This window comes from Acipenser ruthenus, chromosome 19, assembly GCF_902713425.1.
Source record: "Acipenser ruthenus chromosome 19, fAciRut3.2 maternal haplotype, whole genome shotgun sequence".
Taxonomy (NCBI): domain Eukaryota; kingdom Metazoa; phylum Chordata; class Actinopteri; order Acipenseriformes; family Acipenseridae; genus Acipenser; species Acipenser ruthenus.
In genome coordinates, this window is record NC_081207.1 from 3,471,928 (window position 1) to 3,488,938 (window position 17,011).

The 17,011-nt window shown below is 40.6% G+C and overlaps 4 protein-coding genes across 9 annotated transcripts; 2 read left to right on the top strand and 2 right to left on the bottom strand.

Moving 5' to 3' along the window:
• Positions 1 to 1,325: 1,325 nt before the first annotated feature.
• Positions 1,326 to 2,858, bottom strand: LOC131698736 (coiled-coil domain-containing protein 137-like). Of its 4 annotated transcripts, none has more exons than XM_058992364.1 (3): positions 2,651 to 2,830; positions 1,997 to 2,090; positions 1,326 to 1,893 (listed from the first exon to the last, which is right to left on the bottom strand). In XM_058992364.1, exons 2-3 carry the CDS (start codon positions 2,043 to 2,045, stop codon positions 1,685 to 1,687), a joined length of 258 nt encoding a protein of 85 aa, XP_058848347.1. In that variant the 5' UTR covers positions 2,046 to 2,090; positions 2,651 to 2,830; the 3' UTR covers positions 1,326 to 1,684. The 4 variants fall into 4 exon arrangements, 3 of the variants coding, with proteins under 3 accessions (XP_058848347.1, XP_058848346.1, XP_058848345.1); XM_058992363.1 differs by having other exon boundaries at positions 2,646 to 2,830; XR_009307743.1 differs by lacking the exon at positions 1,997 to 2,090 and having other exon boundaries at positions 2,651 to 2,842.
• Positions 2,859 to 2,884: 26 nt separating this feature from the next.
• LOC117424361 (oxidoreductase-like domain-containing protein 1) lies at positions 2,885 to 4,555 on the top strand. The gene is made up of 2 exons (XM_034040618.3): positions 2,885 to 3,123; positions 3,748 to 4,555. Exons 1-2 carry the CDS (start codon positions 3,061 to 3,063, stop codon positions 4,180 to 4,182), a joined length of 498 nt encoding a protein of 165 aa, XP_033896509.3. The 5' UTR covers positions 2,885 to 3,060; the 3' UTR covers positions 4,183 to 4,555.
• Positions 4,556 to 6,667: 2,112 nt separating this feature from the next.
• LOC117424442 (retinal rod rhodopsin-sensitive cGMP 3',5'-cyclic phosphodiesterase subunit gamma-like) lies at positions 6,668 to 11,465 on the top strand. Of its 2 annotated transcripts, none has more exons than XM_034040775.3 (4): positions 6,668 to 6,815; positions 9,905 to 10,169; positions 10,731 to 10,771; positions 11,276 to 11,465. In XM_034040775.3, exons 2-4 carry the CDS (start codon positions 10,024 to 10,026, stop codon positions 11,350 to 11,352), a joined length of 264 nt encoding a protein of 87 aa, XP_033896666.1. In that variant the 5' UTR covers positions 6,668 to 6,815; positions 9,905 to 10,023; the 3' UTR covers positions 11,353 to 11,465. The 2 variants fall into 2 exon arrangements, with proteins under 2 accessions (XP_033896666.1, XP_033896667.1); XM_034040776.3 differs by lacking the exon at positions 6,668 to 6,815 and adding an exon at positions 7,661 to 7,826.
• Positions 11,466 to 12,665: 1,200 nt separating this feature from the next.
• On the bottom strand, positions 12,666 to 16,987 carry tspan10 (tetraspanin 10). 2 transcript variants are annotated; one of them, XM_034041517.3, is made up of 4 exons: positions 16,818 to 16,987; positions 16,459 to 16,672; positions 15,410 to 16,161; positions 12,666 to 14,484 (listed from the first exon to the last, which is right to left on the bottom strand). In XM_034041517.3, exons 2-4 carry the CDS (start codon positions 16,549 to 16,551, stop codon positions 14,169 to 14,171), a joined length of 1,161 nt encoding a protein of 386 aa, XP_033897408.1. In that variant the 5' UTR covers positions 16,552 to 16,672; positions 16,818 to 16,987; the 3' UTR covers positions 12,666 to 14,168. The 2 variants fall into 2 exon arrangements, with proteins under 2 accessions (XP_033897408.1, XP_058848349.1); XM_058992366.1 differs by having other exon boundaries at positions 16,459 to 16,675.
• Positions 16,988 to 17,011: the final 24 nt, after the last annotated feature.

Genomic DNA, 17,011 nt, shown 5'->3' on the forward strand with positions numbered 1-17,011 from the left:
GGACCCCGTTCACACTTGCGATTTGAGGCGGCCTCAGGGCCTGCCCAGATTTAGGCTGCCGTTTCGATGAGGCCCAGAGCCTGCAATCCAGGACCAGGCCGGCCTTTACATATATATGAGCACAAAGCAGATTTAGGGATTTCTCAGGTAAGCATTTAAATATTTTGCTGAACAATAACGCTAGAAAAAAAAGTCAAATTATGAATGTTATAATGCTATTTTTTTTGCTTTCATAAATACTATACTGTATTTAAAATCATGACATAAGCCAAATATACAGCCCTACTGCTATCTCAGGGTGAATCTGTGGCTATCTACTGTACTTACCACCAACCTGTGCAGTCAGCAGGCGTGTGCTACCTGGGTAATGGAACATTTGAATTGTTGTGAATGTTTCTCTGATAGATGAAAGTACATCTGACAGCATCTGAATTCTTAACTAAACATGAATGCAAAGCCATAACCAAATAGTATGTTAATGCAGGCGACACGCAGTCCTGGTGTAGTGCTCCAGGAAGGGAAGTGTGAGCATTAACAATAGAAGGACCATCGTGTTTCATCATATGATTTTTCCTCTCCGAAGCACCACTGGCATGCTGCTGAAGAGGAGTCTGTGAAAATCAATGACATCACTGACTTGAGCAATCCACAAACGAAGTAGCAAGAATGCAACTCTATATAAAATCTAGTGGGTGGCTGGAACTGCTTTCTATTCAGTTGAAGTTATTCATTGCGTGTGTATTTTATGTAACATGTGCAACATATTCTTCTTGTGATTTAGATGCACTTTGTATTGTTTGTCTCAGTCATCATATCCACTTGATTTTTTTTTTTTAAATCGTTGAGACCCAATCAGAATAATGCCAATTTAAACTGAGCCATTGTGCTGGAGCTCAGCTGAGATTGGGTCTGGGTATGGTCATTTTTGGATGGTTTCCTAGTCCTGAATCTCTGCTTGTGTGTTAGTTAAGGTAACATTAGGTAGTTCAAGATTAGTGCTAACCGAGGTCTGAGAAATCAGCCATTACAGTGAAGGGAAAGCTTATAATGAGTCAAGATGTTGCAAGACAGCAATCGTGAATGAATTAAAAAAATTAATGATGTGAAGATTTCATTTTGGAACTTACAGCTGTTCATGGTGTGAGTTTGAAAGACACCTGTAACATACTGTTAATTTGAGTTCCCAATTTCAGCGGAACAAAATGTGCTGATTGGGCTGGCAAATACATGCAAACACTTCTGTTGTGTTGTTAAAACCCAACCAGTGATTTACTTCAACAATATTTCCAGTATAAAACATAATTATTAAATCTTAAAGAAGAAAATACAGTCCACATTTAATCAGTTAGTAAAAATATATACATATATGTATTGTTTATGGCTCTGTATTGCAAGTTATTGGAGATAGATGATCCTAATCAGGGACTTATTTTTTAGTTCAAGTCTCTACTGCCACCTAGTGGCTCGGCTGAGAAAAGCTTCCCAAAGACAGCTGACCAGGTTCACAGTCCATTTTTCTTCAGTCAATACAAAATTATGCTTGCCTCAGCTTTCATTCCAAGAGACTTGGGCCCGTAATTCAACATTTTAGGATATACTCAGGGTTTATATATTAGCCCAGCGGCGTCACTGTGTCCATTTATAATCCCATGAAAGACCCTGCTGTTCCTGGGGCATCGCTGGTTTACTTGAGGTTCTGCAGCCACTTCAGGCTGGCTGTGTTAGAGTGGAGAAGCTCATGTTTGATTTTCTTGAGGTCCCGGTAAGCCTTGACCACACGCTCCCTCTCCTCCAGCATCATTTTGTGCCTGACCATTGAGGGTTTTACTGAGCCAGCACCCGCGGCCAGGGGCATGTCCATCAAGGAGGTCAGGTGCAGCCCCTTCACACCCCCTGAAACACAGAGAAAGACAGTTACACACTCCTTCACAGCCCGCTGCACCATCTCTGCATGTCCCCGTCGCACAAAAACAAACAAACAAACAAACAAACCTACCACCCTGGTCTGGGCTTTCCTTGGCTTCACTGAGTGTTGGGGGCGCCATAGCAACCTCCCCAAACTTCACGTCACTCTTCCCTTTGCTATCGGTCTAGAAGACACAAGACTCAACTACAAGAAACCAACTGGCCACCATTCACCAGCTCCAAATGAAAAAAAAAACAAATACGCTTCTGGATTCAGACCTAGAAAAAAGCTGTATGCAGGAATCCGTTTATAAACATGCCCAGTAGTGTATCAAATGTAGTATTCGCGTTTTGTTTTTGCTTCAAGAATAACAAAATTGGTGCAAACTTAAGAGAACATAGAAAAACACATTGGCACACAATGCTATGCAATGGTAGTTTTATTTCCAAACTTTATACAGGATATAAATGCTACACCTTTTCCTTTCCCACAATAGTTCACTAGCTGTAAAGGTAATTTCACTTAACTTTATTTCGACATATGTGCATAAGAATGACACTGCTTCAACTACGCGGGGTATATTATTAATAGAGTTCAGTACCGCTCGGGAATTATTTTTTTTCTGTAATAAAATGTCTTTTCAGAAAAGCAGTAAAGACTACTGTTCAGCATGTTATTTAACAAAACGTTTCTCACAGTACTGTGCAAGTACAGTATTGCAAAAACAAATAATACAAACCATACACAGCCCTGCAGTTGATCTTTCCTGGGACCGTGGTAAAACGCATCGACCGCTTTGATTTTCCTATGCTTATCTGTTTATTCGTATTGTAAAACGGGACGACTTCACATTCTGACAACAGCGCAGCAACAAAACACATGGCAGCGCAGTGCTGCACATACACTTTGCACTCTCAACTCTAACCCCGAAGCAGCTCCGCCTTGCCTCTTAATCTACGCCCCTATTGGCTGAGTCACGGGTACAGACGAACACGGAGAAGACGTAACTTGACAACAATAATAATATATAGCTCAGTAGTATTATTATTATTATTATTATTATTATTATTATTATTATTATTATTATTATTATTATTATTATTATTATTAATGTCGTCTTGTACTAACCAGGAAGTGCAGTTGACAGTGCAGTAATGTCACATTTATTGCTGCTGTTAACTAAAAGGAGTATGGGTCGAGTATCTGAGTTTTATAAGGTGAGTTAATAATAATAAACACAGTATAGCAGTCTTCTCACTTTTCACTGAGAATTACGCTATATTGGGTTGAAGTCTTTTTTTTCCCCCCGTTTATGAATCATAACAGTTTTAGCGATCAGAATTTCAGTATGTCTCCAATCAACAAGCCACTAGTCTCGTAGACAAGTGAAGTGTCATCCTGACCTTGGCATAAAGCCTTTGCTGTACTAAATGATTACAGAAAGATAGACGCGTCTGTATTGTTATTATGTGTATACAGTACGTTCAAATTGGTAAAGTAACACAGTTGTGATGACGTTTGTTACAGAGGTGTCTCCATGACAAAAGCATGGGGGAGAGGGGGCTTGTACGGTACGACTACACAGATTAAAACATTTAATTAAAATGTAACCTAAAATATGTATTTTATTGTCATTACCAAACTGTATGTAACCAGAGGACGTGGTTGGAACAAAAAGAGAGATTATTTGATTTAGGATTGAAGACGAGACTGGCTCTTTTGCATTGTGGTTAACACGCTTGCTTGCGATGTGCGGGGTCGCCGGTTCATGCCCAGCCTCCGCTCTGTTACGCACAGAAGTAAGTATTAAATAAATAATGCTGTTTCTGTGCCTCTCCCAGCTTTGGAATGCCCCTCGTTATGACCTCAGTCAGAAGCAGCTTGTGTCTTTTTTCACTCCGATCCAAGCTGGGAAGCTCTGTGGAGCAGCACGGTCACTCCATTACGTGGGCTGCAGAAGCCTGTCCACCACCTCTGATTCACAGGACCCTTCTAACTGTGCAACCAGCCAGGGAAGGACTCATGTGGAGGGGGATTCTAGAACTGAGGGAGACCCAAAACACAACAGCGCACCCCTGGGCCCCCCTCCACCTCCTCCCATGCACTGCTGTATGAGTGGCTGCACGAACTGCGTGTGGATTCCCTACACAGAGGAGCTCATGAAATATTACCGAGACGGCGGAGAGAAGGCTCTGGCAGCAATAGAGGAACACGTCAGGGACGAAAACATCAAAGCGTTTTTAAAAATGGAGATTAGAATGATGAGTGTAAAATAAAACAGCAGCAAGGATCAAGTCGCTGTCTCCAGCTTGTGAAACAACAAAAATCCTAAGTCAAATTACAGCAGGGACCGAAAAAATGATGTTTTGCAAGATGATAATCAGAGAGAGTCATTTGTACAATTGCTGTTCCATTTATAAAAGTCGGTCTACCTGAAACTTTTAAAATTAGACTTGAAATAGCATTGGACATTGGACCCAAACGGATTAGGACAACACTGGGTACTTCTGAATATTCAGGTCTATGTTCCTGTACTATTTATATGAATGCTGTGTTAAATTACTGTGACTTTTTTGCTGGCTTCCACTGGAACCATACATTAAAAAATATATCATGTGTGTACACTACTGAAATCAATATTTTATTCCAGCCTCTTTGTAGGACTTCCATTTTGTCTTCCGATCATGACCCAGTTATTGTGAAATGTATATTATTGAACTATCAGTGCGTCTCAACTTTCAATTAAATGAAATGTCCTAATATATTACAAACTAAAGTGTAACAGCCTCCTTGCGGTCATTAAGCCCCTTACACAGACTGGAGTCTCATTACAGAGTGTTTTGGGGTTGGGTCTGGCTGAGGTGAGTTTTCTGTTCTTGAAATTCTTTAACTTTAGGTTAAATAGTCTCCTGCTATGAATCAATTCAAAGAATTCTCAGTGGGACTAACAGGTTCCTTCCAGTTCAGTGTCTCAAGCGTCCTGGGGATTCCAGCGATCTTGGATACAGGGAATTTGTACAGTGCTGTACCTATGAAGTCAGTAACTTGGGCAGTCTGGAAATCTTTATTCGCACTGATGCAAGAAGCTGGCCAATTTATACAACTCCAAAGAGGTTTTCAGCTGAAGTAATAATCAGCGGGTCTCAGCACTTTACAAAGCCCCTAACCTTCCTCCCCACAACCTACCTCACCCCAGCAATAAGAGTCACCAGAAGGGCGGTTTACACTGCTGCTGCTCCCTTCAAAACAATCTGCAAAGTAAACAGCTGCCACGCTCGCATGCACAGCACTAAACCAACACTTAATAATCATGTGGGTTTATCTCATTTTAATTATCCATTGTTCTCAGTGGAGGCATTGATTGACACCTTCTGCTGTTCCACCTAGATAGTCCAGACAGTGCTAGGAAGCCCTGCTTAATCTGTGACAATAAACAGAGAAACGTAATGGTTCTTCTTGCTGTTACATCAATACTGGATGTTCATTATTAAAATCACCCAAGTTTCTGAGATTTCAATGTAAAAGATAACTTGTTCTTAACAGGTTTTTTTTTTTTTTTTACCTGGTTAAATAAAGGAATTGATTGATTGATTCTATCCTTCTTCCTGATTTTCCTATACCGTGCTCATTACTGACTTAAAAATACATGCAAACTCTTATTGGTATTTACCATCCATTACTTAATACTTTTATATATTTAAACATGTTTGCAGAAATATTGCAGTGCAATATACCAGTGAGTGATTCTCATTAGTATGTCGATATGTATAAATACACTAAATGAACTGTTCATGTCTTACAGTTTCGTTTTTAATAGAAGTGGAACTGTGGTGTGTTCAGTACGCTGGTTGGCAGTACGGAGTTGCTATTGTAGGGGTTTATTTGACCTCTGGAAGAAAAACAGCTGACCATATTACTTATTGAAGCAAGATAATCCTGTCTCCCACCGCATCCCCGATTGCAATTGCTCTACCAAGACTAATCGAAAACTGAACTCAATTTGTGTCTGTCTCCTAAGAGTGTATTATTTTTTAATTAGGTTAAGGCATCGGTTTCAACAGCATAGCTTTGAGATTTGCGGATTATTTACACAGGGTAATCTCACTGTTGAAAGGAGGTTTATATCTCAGGGCTGCTGTCCAGACCACAGATTACCTTGTGATAAATAAAATCATTATTGTAGATCACTGGCAAACAAATTAAATAGCAGCACCGTACAAAAACACAGGGCCCAAATTAACAAAGTAAGAGAGTAAAGAATAATCATAAAAAAATAGCAGAACAAAGCCACAAGGAACCTCAATTAATGATACATAGAACCTGTATTTGTATCTGATCAAGACCTAGAGGTAGAAACATCATTGTCTTGTGTTCTAAAGCTGAAATGATCACATACCTGTATTTTGTGAATGTATCCGTTGTTTTTGACTACACACCTCATCATTGTTGATGAGCGCTACACCTTTTTGTGATTGTGAAGTTTAAAAAAAAACAAAAAAAAACTACCGCCCCTGTTTTTGTTATTTTTTTATTAAGGATTTAATATTAAAGGTCCAAACCTAGTACCACTAGCGCACCAGTTTGTCTCCCTTTTACTAGTTTTGTGGTTTTGATGGTTCCAATGCACAACTCTGTGCGGTAGAAATGCATTCATCATCGGAGACCTATTTCAGGGAGGCGAGGAGGAGGGTGACGCAGGCTCTGGCCCCCTTCTGAGACAGTGTCCTTCAGCAGATGAGCCCAGGAGGCCAATGACCTGCTAATCCCTTTAGCCATGGCTATTGGTATAAGAGGCACACAGGCCAGACAGAGCTCAAAGCAACCCTAGGTTAGAGAGACAAGCCACTGCCCTCGAGAGCTGTGTAGGGCTCTCGCCTGTGACTGGTGAATGGTTCCCACCTCATAAGCGGTAAGAAACAGCAGGGTGTTCATTGAGACTGTTACAATGGGGTGGTTGATGGGTGAGGATGAATGTGTATATGTATGTCTTGTCTAAGTTGGGGGGTGGGGTGGTTAACGGAGGAAGGAGGGTCTATGCTACAAGGGTTGCTTAACAGAAAATGGGAGTGGTTTTGACTTCTTCAGAGTTCAGGAAAATAAGTGACTGGACTGACAATAAGAAAGACTCTGCTGTGTCAAGAACCTTTGCGTCTCGCAAAATATATCTATTGTGAGTGACTTATTGAGCAAAAAGGACAAGCAAAGGTTTACCGCTGGTGAGATAAGATGGATCCATACTTGTTTATATTTAGTTTTTTTGTTGTTTTCTAAATCCCATGGCTTTAAACCAGGGGGTGCAAATTACAGTTTCCTGACATGGATCTCTATGGTATATACGCTGAGGCCACCTGCTGGGCAACCCTGGTGACATGCCTAGTGTAGTTCTCTATAATGTGTTAATTTCTCATGCTGGATTAAATTTGATGGCTCTCAGATCACCAGTACCTAGTTGTCTGCACTCTATTGAATTTGATGGCTCGCACATCCCCAGAGTTATCTATACTGAAATGAATTTTCCGACTCCCAGTACTGTTGTCTAAGCTGTATTACCTCCTCTGGCTTTCAGATCCCCAGTACTGAATTCTCTGGGTTTCTCCTTGAGGCCCAGTAAAGTAGTCTAATGCTCTAAGTGATTGGGGGGGGGGGGGGGGGGGGTCGGGTAGTGTTCAGTAACTGGAAGGCTGGTGGTTAATTTGGATACAGCAGTTTGTAATTGGATTGGAGCTGCAGAGACCCTGCACTACAGGAGTTATGTGGCCCAGGTTAGTGCAGTGATGGGCGTAGCATCCTGATTACTGTGCGAGTCAGCATCCCGTGGATGTCTAAGCTGATTCAGAACGGTCCTTTTTGATGCATCAGCGCATCTTCCTACCTATTATTAATAGTGAGAGACTGCGACCGCCAGAGCTACATACATGAGGTAAGCCTAATAATAATAATAATAATAATAATAATAATAATAATAATAATCTATTCTAGAAACTAATGGTTTTTGGATTTGCATTTCATTCTCAATTTCTTGATCTGTGTAAACCAGTGTTATTTAGCTTTGAATAAGTGTAATGATTTCATTCCAAGAGCAGCCTATAGATCAAATCAAGTGATGTTGGGCACAGTTCACAAAGCTTTAGCTTTTGAGTTTGAAATAACTATGTAATGTTTGATCTGTATATATATATATATATATATATATATATATATATATATATATATATATATATATATATATAGATAGATAGACAGATAGATAGATAGATAGATAGATAGATAGATAGATAGATAGATAGATAGATACTAAACTGTTCTCAATTGCTGTGGGCATCTTAAACACCAGCCTGGAAAAAGTGTAATGACTAAAACATTTTATTTAACCCATTAAGACTAACTCGGGGCTGAAGCCTTGTTAATACGCACCGTTGTGTTTGAAGCATGTGGAATAGTTGTTCTTCCTCTGGTGATTCACTTGAATCTGCGTCTTTTTGTCTTAAATTTTATGTCACTCCTCGGAAATGCTTTTGGGAGTCGTGCAAATTTGCAGTCATTGTTATTTATTGTTAGTTATCATTTTATTTCCTTATGAAACGGTTTCCTGAACAGTTCAGTCACACTGCGCTGCTTCAAACTAAAGAAATAAATACATAAAAAATACAATAATGGTGCACGGTGGGCCTGCAGTGTGAAAAAGAAGCGGTCGGCTGACGGCACACGTTTCGGAGGACAGTGTGTGTTCGTCTTCGCCGCTCCCCAGTCACCACAGGGGTGGTAGCGGTGAGCTGAGCTTAAAAATAATTGGACATTCTAAATTGGGACAAAGTGCTAAAAAATAAATAAATAAATTGGCGACCACTAAATTTGTGTAAAAAAAAAATAATCCAATAATGATCTTTGGAATTGTTTAGAAAAATAACATTGCTTTTGAGCATTTGAGCACATTTACCCCAGGGTTCAACATTCTGTTGTGGGCCTTTGGACTCCCCCCAAACCCCAAACCCACTCTCATATTGGTCTATGCATTTCAATGAGATTTAAACCATATTGTTTGCTCAGCATATTCCAGAGTGCCCTTGCTCTAATGGGATTGGAGTTTAGCCCTGCTCAGTGGTAATGTTAAGGAGTCTAACTAAATCAAGCAAGGCTATTGGAGAGGATTAGAGGAATTCAGGTCATCAGCATGGAAGTCACACCACTAGAGAATTATCAGTCCCCAATTATTATTATTATTATTACTAGTATTATTATTTTAATCGTTTTATTTACTCTATAATATTTCCATCAGCATCATCCTTTGAGTTTGAGTGACTATCAGACCCTAAAGGTTGGTGAAGGGAAGTTGTTTTCTGGAAGTATTTGAACAATGTCGTTTTTTGAAAAACTAATTCCGATTACCAGTGAGAAATAATACACATTTTTTATAAATATTATAATTTGATAAGATATTCCAATTTAAACAGTTTTTAAACAAGATTCAAATTCATTTTCAAAGCGTTTAACTCTCTACTATACAAGCACCGAACATTGAAGGCACAGAACAATCATCCTAAATTCAGTGAATCATTTCAATACACGGAAACCATCCTCCGTGTGTCAGTGCTGTGAAGAGCTCTAGTTTCTAAATCGTCTTTGTATTTGAATAATTGAAACAACAAATCAAGGAATCTGATAATAACTTCATGCAGTAAATTTGCATTGACACCAGGTTTAGAGGTCTTCTCTTCTCAACAACATCTTTTACTTTAATGTTCAAAGAGTCGAAGGGCCACACTTACACCTAAAAGCCCTCTAACACCGTTCAAGAGTACTAGTTGACTTTCAGCCCAGAGGGAAGCAAGTCTGGTCTCTATTCACCAACACAGCTCCAAGAAGCTTCTAAACTCAAGTAATAGCCAGACAATTCTGAAGATCCGAAAGGGGTGTTGTGACGGATCATTCCATGGTTTTGATAAATGTTTAATACCACCCATCTCTGCCCCCAACCTCTATTTCAATCTCTTTTTCCAGTTCCTTCCATCAGAAGAGACAACAACAGTTTTTCAGAAACAACAGCATCTTCAAAACGACCACAGAACGCAACTGAATAACAACCTTGAGTGACCCCACAGCGACCTTTACTCCCAGCCATGAACCTGGAGCTCCCCAAATCCGATGTCAAGTCGGCCACAAGAGTGACCGGCGGCCCCGCCACCCCCCGCAAGGGACCCCCCAAATTCAAACAGAGGCAGACCCGCCAGTTCAAAAGCAAGCCACCGAAGAAAGGAATACAGGGGTATGTGTGCGGTCTGCCGTTTAAAACACTCAGACCTTTTCTGGCATTTTACACATTTTTTACAGACAGAAATGCACTATTGAGATTCATCTGCACTGTAAAGTGTTTGATTTTCATAACCTTTTGTACCAGTATTTTTTCAGTGGTAGTATTTCACTCCATATAAACATTCCACAGTATGAATGAATGGCTACTTCATATGCATTTCGAATAACACTTCACTTCAGATTTAAGTGTAATTGCATTGCAATGTGCTGCCCGTGGTACATTAGATGTATGTGATTGTGCTATTGTTTCTCAATGTGTTTCCCTGTAAGTGAATTGTAATGAACAAGCTAGAAGAGTCCTATTCTCACCAAGACAAAGAGAGAATTCGGTGTTACTACTATACATTGTATTCTGCCTTTTTGAAATCCCCTTAAAGGGGGGTGTGGTGCAGAACAGAGATAATAGAAATAATACATCAACTAACAGAATGATACAGAGGGGAAAAAACTACATATGATGTGACAAAGCAAAGCAAATTATGGAAGTAAGTCTCTGTTGTCTGTTTTTTTTCAGGTTTGGTGATGACATCCCTGGGATGGAAGGGTTAGGCACAGGTGAGTTACAGTTATCATATATTTATAGTGGAAAGTTTACCATGGGTTTTGGAAATTCCCATGTTTAGGTGTATTACTGAAATGACCCTCCTAATAGGAGTGAGTTACAACATACAGCTACAAGGGAGGAACAATGTATTTAACATCTGGCTCCTTCAGTGGCTCATTGATGACAGAAAAAAAAAGATCTAGATCCTGAGATCTTTTATCTTGTGATCTCGATATAACGGTTTGAAATGTCAGGATGATGAGATCATCTCGACATAGCACATTTCTGTTTAATTTTTTTCCATTGTCCTTGAGGTGCCAGCATAGGCTCCTGATCATTTAAATACTATTCTTAATTGACGGTAGTTCTGAAACCTGGAACTGGGTGCTGAGCTACTGTTCCAAGCCATTGCGGTTACTTGACACATACCACATGTTTTATACATTGTTCTAGAACTGATTTAACCCGTTTGAGCACAGGGTCAAATTCTGACCCACTATTTGTTCACTTTGTAGACATCACTGTCATCTGCCCCTGGGAGGCCTTCAATCACCTGGAGCTGCACGAACTGGCCCAGTACGGTATCATCTGAGACCTCCGGCTGTCCCACAATCCACTGGGAATTGCAAACACTCCATCATGGTTCTCTTTGGGACCGGATGGGGAAAAGAAATGCAAAAGGAATAAGAACAACAACAACAAAAATGGGCAAAAAAAAATCTGTAAAAAAGAAAATTCTAACAAAAAAAAAAAATCTATAATGTAATGACTTTTCACCACTTTCTTTATCCTGCTGCAGTCAAAGATTATAAAATGAACTGTTGACGTTTAGAATCCTCAGAGCTCTTGTGCACACTATTCTGCAAACGCTGAAACTTTCTGCTACCTTTCTGTCCTTTCTGCAGTTTTATTTCTGTCTCTTTTTCCTGTCTCTTTTTTCTGTTGAAACGAAACATGAAACTTACACAAGCAAATCCGCCTCGAATGAGTAAATAATGAAACACACCCGTGAAGCGTAACCACAAGTGATTCACTAGCCGCCCCTGTTTTCAGCAACACCAGAAAACACTCTGTAGTAGAGATGGAACCGAGGTCTGGGACATTTACTGAGCAAAGTGACAAGAGCTGGACTCAATCCCTACTGTATCTTCCCTAAATGTTCCTTTTTTTCTATCCATTTCTCTCCTTTCTCTTTAATTATTGTGTTCTTTTTTCTTTTTAATTAAGGAAACACTCAGGGATTACTGCTTTTTTGTGTTGACTGTTGCTAAGGGCAATTGTCACAGTAGAACCCCCCTGCTCTAGTCTCTGGCCTGTCTTCTTAGTCTTTGGAATAAAGCAGCTTTCTTACTCTGCCTTACTTGTACTGTCGCACACTTCAAGGGGCGTTATATGTACCCAATACATACAATACAGCATGTTGGTGTTGCAGATTCTTTTTATTTAACATCTTAATGCATGTTTTGGTGTTATTGCACGCTTTTTTTCATTGCCTCTTTATACCTCATTGCATGTTTCCATCCCATTGCACGCTGCATTGCATGTTTCATTTAGATCTTTCTGCATGTTTCCATTTAATTTTAGCGCATATCTCATTTCTTAATGCACGTTTGTGCATGTTGCACTCTCACTGAGTGGCATTGCTCTGTCAATTACACCTCTTTGCATGCATTGTGTTTGCTGTAAAACATCAATCATTTGTGTGAAATCTCTTCCTAGTTGCACCCCTCTCTCTCCCATTATATCTATATTAATTACAGTAAGATATTAGTCCTGTACTAAGCTCCTCTGTAACTGTTGGTTAAAACTTTCCTAAACTTTGCAAAAACAAGGCACTGATTTGCACTATTTTCTTTCTGCTTCCCACCACCCTCTTTTTCTTATTTATATATATATATATATATATATATATATATATATATATATATATATAAATAATATAAAGTATTATATATAATATTATTATTTAATATAATATATATCATTATTTTTACTCTTGATTTCTTTCAATTTCAGAATCTTTTCTTTCCTTTCCCATTCCTCCTCTATGATCTATAATAGCAGTTCTGGCAAGCTGCAGTAGTGATTTCTGTTCCAGATGTGTTCTTGTGTTTAATCGTTATGACTGGAGGCGTGCTGGGAGGTTAGTAACAGCGACCTTTCAGCAGTGCCACACAGAGTTTATGAAAAGGAAAATGTTATATTTTTATGCCATCAGCAATTACAGTGAATGTCCCCTCTACAGAATAACATTTAAAAAAAATAATAAAAAGCTTGATAAAAATTGAACAAAATTGTGCGTTGTTGTCTTTTTTGTATAGATAAAATAAAGAGGCGTTAATAACTTAGAAAATACAAACTACTAATACTAACTACTACTAATGCATTTGGTACATGTGTGCCTTATTATACCTGGTAATTCCCCTAAAGTTCCACTGGGAGGAGCTCCATATACCACATCAAGAGCAGCTGTTAGCTTCTAACTACTGTACTTGAAATACATGCAAATAAAGTTTTCATATGGAATGAAACATGGGATGACATCACAGTTTACATTTCTTATTATAATAGTGTGTAACAGGGCTGTCCAATCACGGCCCTGGAGGGCCATTCCACTCCAGGCTTAACAGGTAAAATGATATAATGACCACTGCTGTATAACTTTATTTATGTAATACATAACATACATTCAGTAAACATAAAGACATATGCAGCACAGTATTTATTAACAAATCAACCAAAAGCTTCAGTTCCATTACCTTTCACCATATAAATAAATATAGTAAAAAAAATGTATCTAGTTATAGTTAGTGACGACGTGACCTGAACACACAGCAGAATTGTAAATGAGATACTTTGCTTTTTCTTTGGTTCATAATTGGTTATCTTTATCAAATTATCCTCACAAGATGGTACTGTTTCGAAAGACGTTAGGGGAGACATTTCAAAACTCCAAATACAAAGTTGCAACCTAAATCAGCTTCCAACTTCACACATCACAAGAGCAAAAGAATCTGTAAACCCAATATTCTCTCATCTTGAGGCTGGTAACATGTCTCCCTCTAGTGGCTAAACACTGGTAACATGTCTCACTCTAGTGGCTAAACACTATACATGCTGTTTAGGTCAGAAATCTAAGAATCTAAGAATCCCAGAATGTTAGAATTAACCTACTTCGAACCTTAACTGTGCCTTTGTTTGTTGAATGAGTGGGACAAGACATATTGTCAACCTGGGATATAAACCTGTATGTATAGACATAGAGTAGTGATATGGGCCAGCTGTCGATTGTGATAGCGTGCACCCAAGATGTCATTGATTTGGCAGTGTGACGTCAGTGCCAGTGCAGTGTTTAAGAATACAAAGAGTCCTATATGTCCCGTCACGGTCACTTATTGCAATCTGATGTCACTTGGGTTGCCAGCCAGCTTCGACCCTGTCGATGTCTCCCAGGATCCTTGTTGCGATGAACAGGCTCAGCACTTGTGCTCCCAGGAGCAGGCTGGCAGCAGTGGCCAGGCTGCCTGTGTGATTGCTCAGCCAGCGGGAGAGCCCTCCCAGACAGCCGCCCAGGTAGATGAGGCTCTGTGCGGTGAACTCGTCCAGCCCCTGCGTGCCCAGCCCACACTGCGAGTTCCACACGGTGCCGTTCTCCAGGGGGTCGATACAGCAGGAGGCAGGGACTCCGCAGGCCTGGATACCAGGGGCAGAGCAGTTAAAGTACCTGGGGAGGAAACCGTGACAGGGGCACACCTGGGATCAATTACAATTGCAATTACAAGGCTTGTTTGTTCAATTACAATTATAATTCAAATGTCACTATAAAGTAACATACACACATGAACATGTTTACTCTATTTATTGTAAATAACCACAGGTACACATACAGAAACATAATACTGTATAGAACTTTTTTTCAAACAAGTGAGGTCACCAAAAGTGAATGGACTGAAAATACCAGAATAATGACAAATAGATAAGGAATTGACCTGCAATCGATCAATTATATGGTATAATTACAATTACAATTCCGCAGGTGTGCCCAGGTTCAACTACGAATGCAAATTTGTAATTTGTAATTGACCTCACTAACACACTAGGAACATTAAAACGTACACTGGCCAAGCAATGATGTGCTGAACGGACTTTTCTCATTCCCAGCATTCCTTATGTTCTACTATCAGGATCTGTATTCATAAAGACTCTTAAAGAAACTTCCATGATTTCTGTTTTGTGTCTTCTTTGCTGCAGTACGCTGCACTGGTGAACAAAGTCATAGCGTTTGTAACTACAACATTAGATCACCAGGCTGTGTGCTATGAAAAAAACAAACTGATTCAACGAAACCAAAATTACAGCATGTGGCTCTTGGGTTTGTCATGTAAAAATCTTACAAGAAGTCAAGCAAGATTAAACCAAAAGTATTTTTTATAATACTCCTTATTACTGCACTGCTGCATGTGTTTCCACCTGTTGTCTGACAGCTCCAAACAAGGTGAAGGTAATAGGAGATATTGAATGTGTGAGTCTTATTAGCTCATTCGACCCATCAATGGTGCAGTAAAATAATTCTGTTCAAAAACTATAAGAAATTACAGACAAGCAATCAATCCTCCTCATAACACTGGAACATCACAGTATCTACTCACATGTTCAGCTCCCAGTCATGGTAAGTGTCCGCCCCGCAACACTGCAGCCCGATCTGCATCTCATCCATGATAAACCTCAGGTCTAGGTCATCCTGGTAGCGGCTCACAGCGGTCAGCATGCTGCTGCGCAGAAGCCCCTCAATCTGGTCTCTGAGCGTGTACATCACAAGCCCGGTCAGCACCTGGATGGACAGCAGCACCAGCACTGCCGCAGTGAAGCCCTTGAGGAGGGGCGCGTTCTCCCGCAGGGCTCCCACACACCCTGTGAAGCACAGCAGGCTGAGCAGCAGCCCCAGCCCAGCGAGAACCAGCATGGGGTCTGAGCCAATGTGCCCGATCCTCTCCTGTGCAAAGGACTCCTTATCCACGAGACCCCACAGACCGATGGCCAGGGCCAGCAAGCCGAAGACAGCAAATAATAGGTTGCTGAGGAACATCAGGTACTTGACGCAGGAGTTGGTCAAGCTGGCAGGCTTCTGGTCCCATTTCTGTGGTGGGAGAAGGGAGAGCCGCTCCTCAGCTTTGCATTTTAAAACAGCCTCGTCAAGAAAGACAGACCCGTCCCAACTGGTGCCAGGACGAAGCGAGGAGACGGTTGTTCTGACCTCGTCCCTGGGTGAGGCGATGTGGTTTGGTCGCTCCTGATGGATCTGCCCCTCCACAGTGGGGCCTGTGCGTCTCTCTTCAGAGTCAGTGTGCAGAATATTCCTGTTCTGAAAGCCGAAAGCCACCGCCTCATCCATGCCGTTATCCTATCAAAGAAAAAAAACTAAGCCACTGTGCCTCCCAGTCTCTAAGCTCTAACCACAAGACCACACTGCCTCCCAGTCTCTCAGCTTTAACTACTAGGCCACACTGCCTCCCAGTCTCTCAGTTCTAAGCATTAAGCCTCACTGCCTCCCAGTCCCTCATCTCTAATCATTAAGCCTCAGTGCCTTCCAGTCCCTCAGCTGTAACTACTAAGCCACACAGCCACCGGCCTTTCACATATGTGCGCAGTGTTATATATGCAGTGCACGACCCCGTGTGCACTGTACACTCCTTTTTACCTTTGGTATCAGAAGGCTTCTCTCATCATTCTGCGTGTCTTTTTCCTTCAGCCAGAAAAACGGAAAGCTTCTCCTAGCTAGGTGTCTCCTCATCCTGTATATACTGTGATCTGCCCCTCTCTGACAGCGTGGAGGTCGGTGAAGGCACTGTGGTAATGGCTGTGATCCTGCTGGAATGGGAAGGAGGCGCTGTGTGCTTATAGCCCCTCGGCTTCTGCTGTAGGAATGTCAGAATCATGTGAGAGTCACGGTGAAGAGATTAAATGGTCTCATTGTGCTTGTGCGTGTATGTATAAGGATCTTATACATGACACATGTGTTTAAAATGTTCTCCAGCATAAGCAATTATAATCACTTACCTCAATAAATGTTAGCAATCCATACAGACAGCATAAATCAAATAATATAGAATAAAACACTTTGTATCGGGAAGTTTGTAATGGTTTACTACCAACACTACATAGTTATAGCGCTGTTCATTTTGTTCTCTGCTTTGGTAGCTAAAGCCGTTCTCAATAAGGCGGAACCAATGTAGTTACAGGAACCGACCGCT

What these genes read in the sequence shown, in the direction of transcription:
- LOC131698736 (XM_058992362.1), bottom strand. Translation starts at nt 2,787, where the DNA reads ATGTGTTTTGTTGCTGCGCTGTTGTCAGAATGTGAAGTCGTCCCGTTT. An exon ending in CAACTGCAGGGCTGTGTATG is followed by an intron (nt 1,894 to 2,645) that starts GTTTGTATTATT and finishes TCTGTGTTTCAG; the next exon opens with GGGGTGTGAAGGGGCTGCAC.
- tspan10 (XM_034041517.3), bottom strand. Translation starts at nt 16,551, where the DNA reads ATGAGGAGACACCTAGCTAGGAGAAGCTTTCCGTTTTTCTGGCTGAAG. An exon ending in GAAGCCTTCTGATACCAAAG is followed by an intron (nt 16,162 to 16,458) that starts GTAAAAAGGAGT and finishes TTTCTTTGATAG; the next exon opens with GATAACGGCATGGATGAGGC. An exon ending in CATGACTGGGAGCTGAACAT is followed by an intron (nt 14,485 to 15,409) that starts GTGAGTAGATAC and finishes TTTCCTCCCCAG; the next exon opens with GTACTTTAACTGCTCTGCCC.
- LOC117424361 (XM_034040618.3), top strand. Translation starts at nt 3,061, where the DNA reads ATGTCACATTTATTGCTGCTGTTAACTAAAAGGAGTATGGGTCGAGTA. An exon ending in GAGTATCTGAGTTTTATAAG is followed by an intron (nt 3,124 to 3,747) that starts GTGAGTTAATAA and finishes TGCCTCTCCCAG; the next exon opens with CTTTGGAATGCCCCTCGTTA.
- LOC117424442 (XM_034040775.3), top strand. Translation starts at nt 10,024, where the DNA reads ATGAACCTGGAGCTCCCCAAATCCGATGTCAAGTCGGCCACAAGAGTG. An exon ending in CCGAAGAAAGGAATACAGGG is followed by an intron (nt 10,170 to 10,730) that starts GTATGTGTGCGG and finishes GTTTTTTTTCAG; the next exon opens with GTTTGGTGATGACATCCCTG. An exon ending in GATGGAAGGGTTAGGCACAG is followed by an intron (nt 10,772 to 11,275) that starts GTGAGTTACAGT and finishes TTCACTTTGTAG; the next exon opens with ACATCACTGTCATCTGCCCC.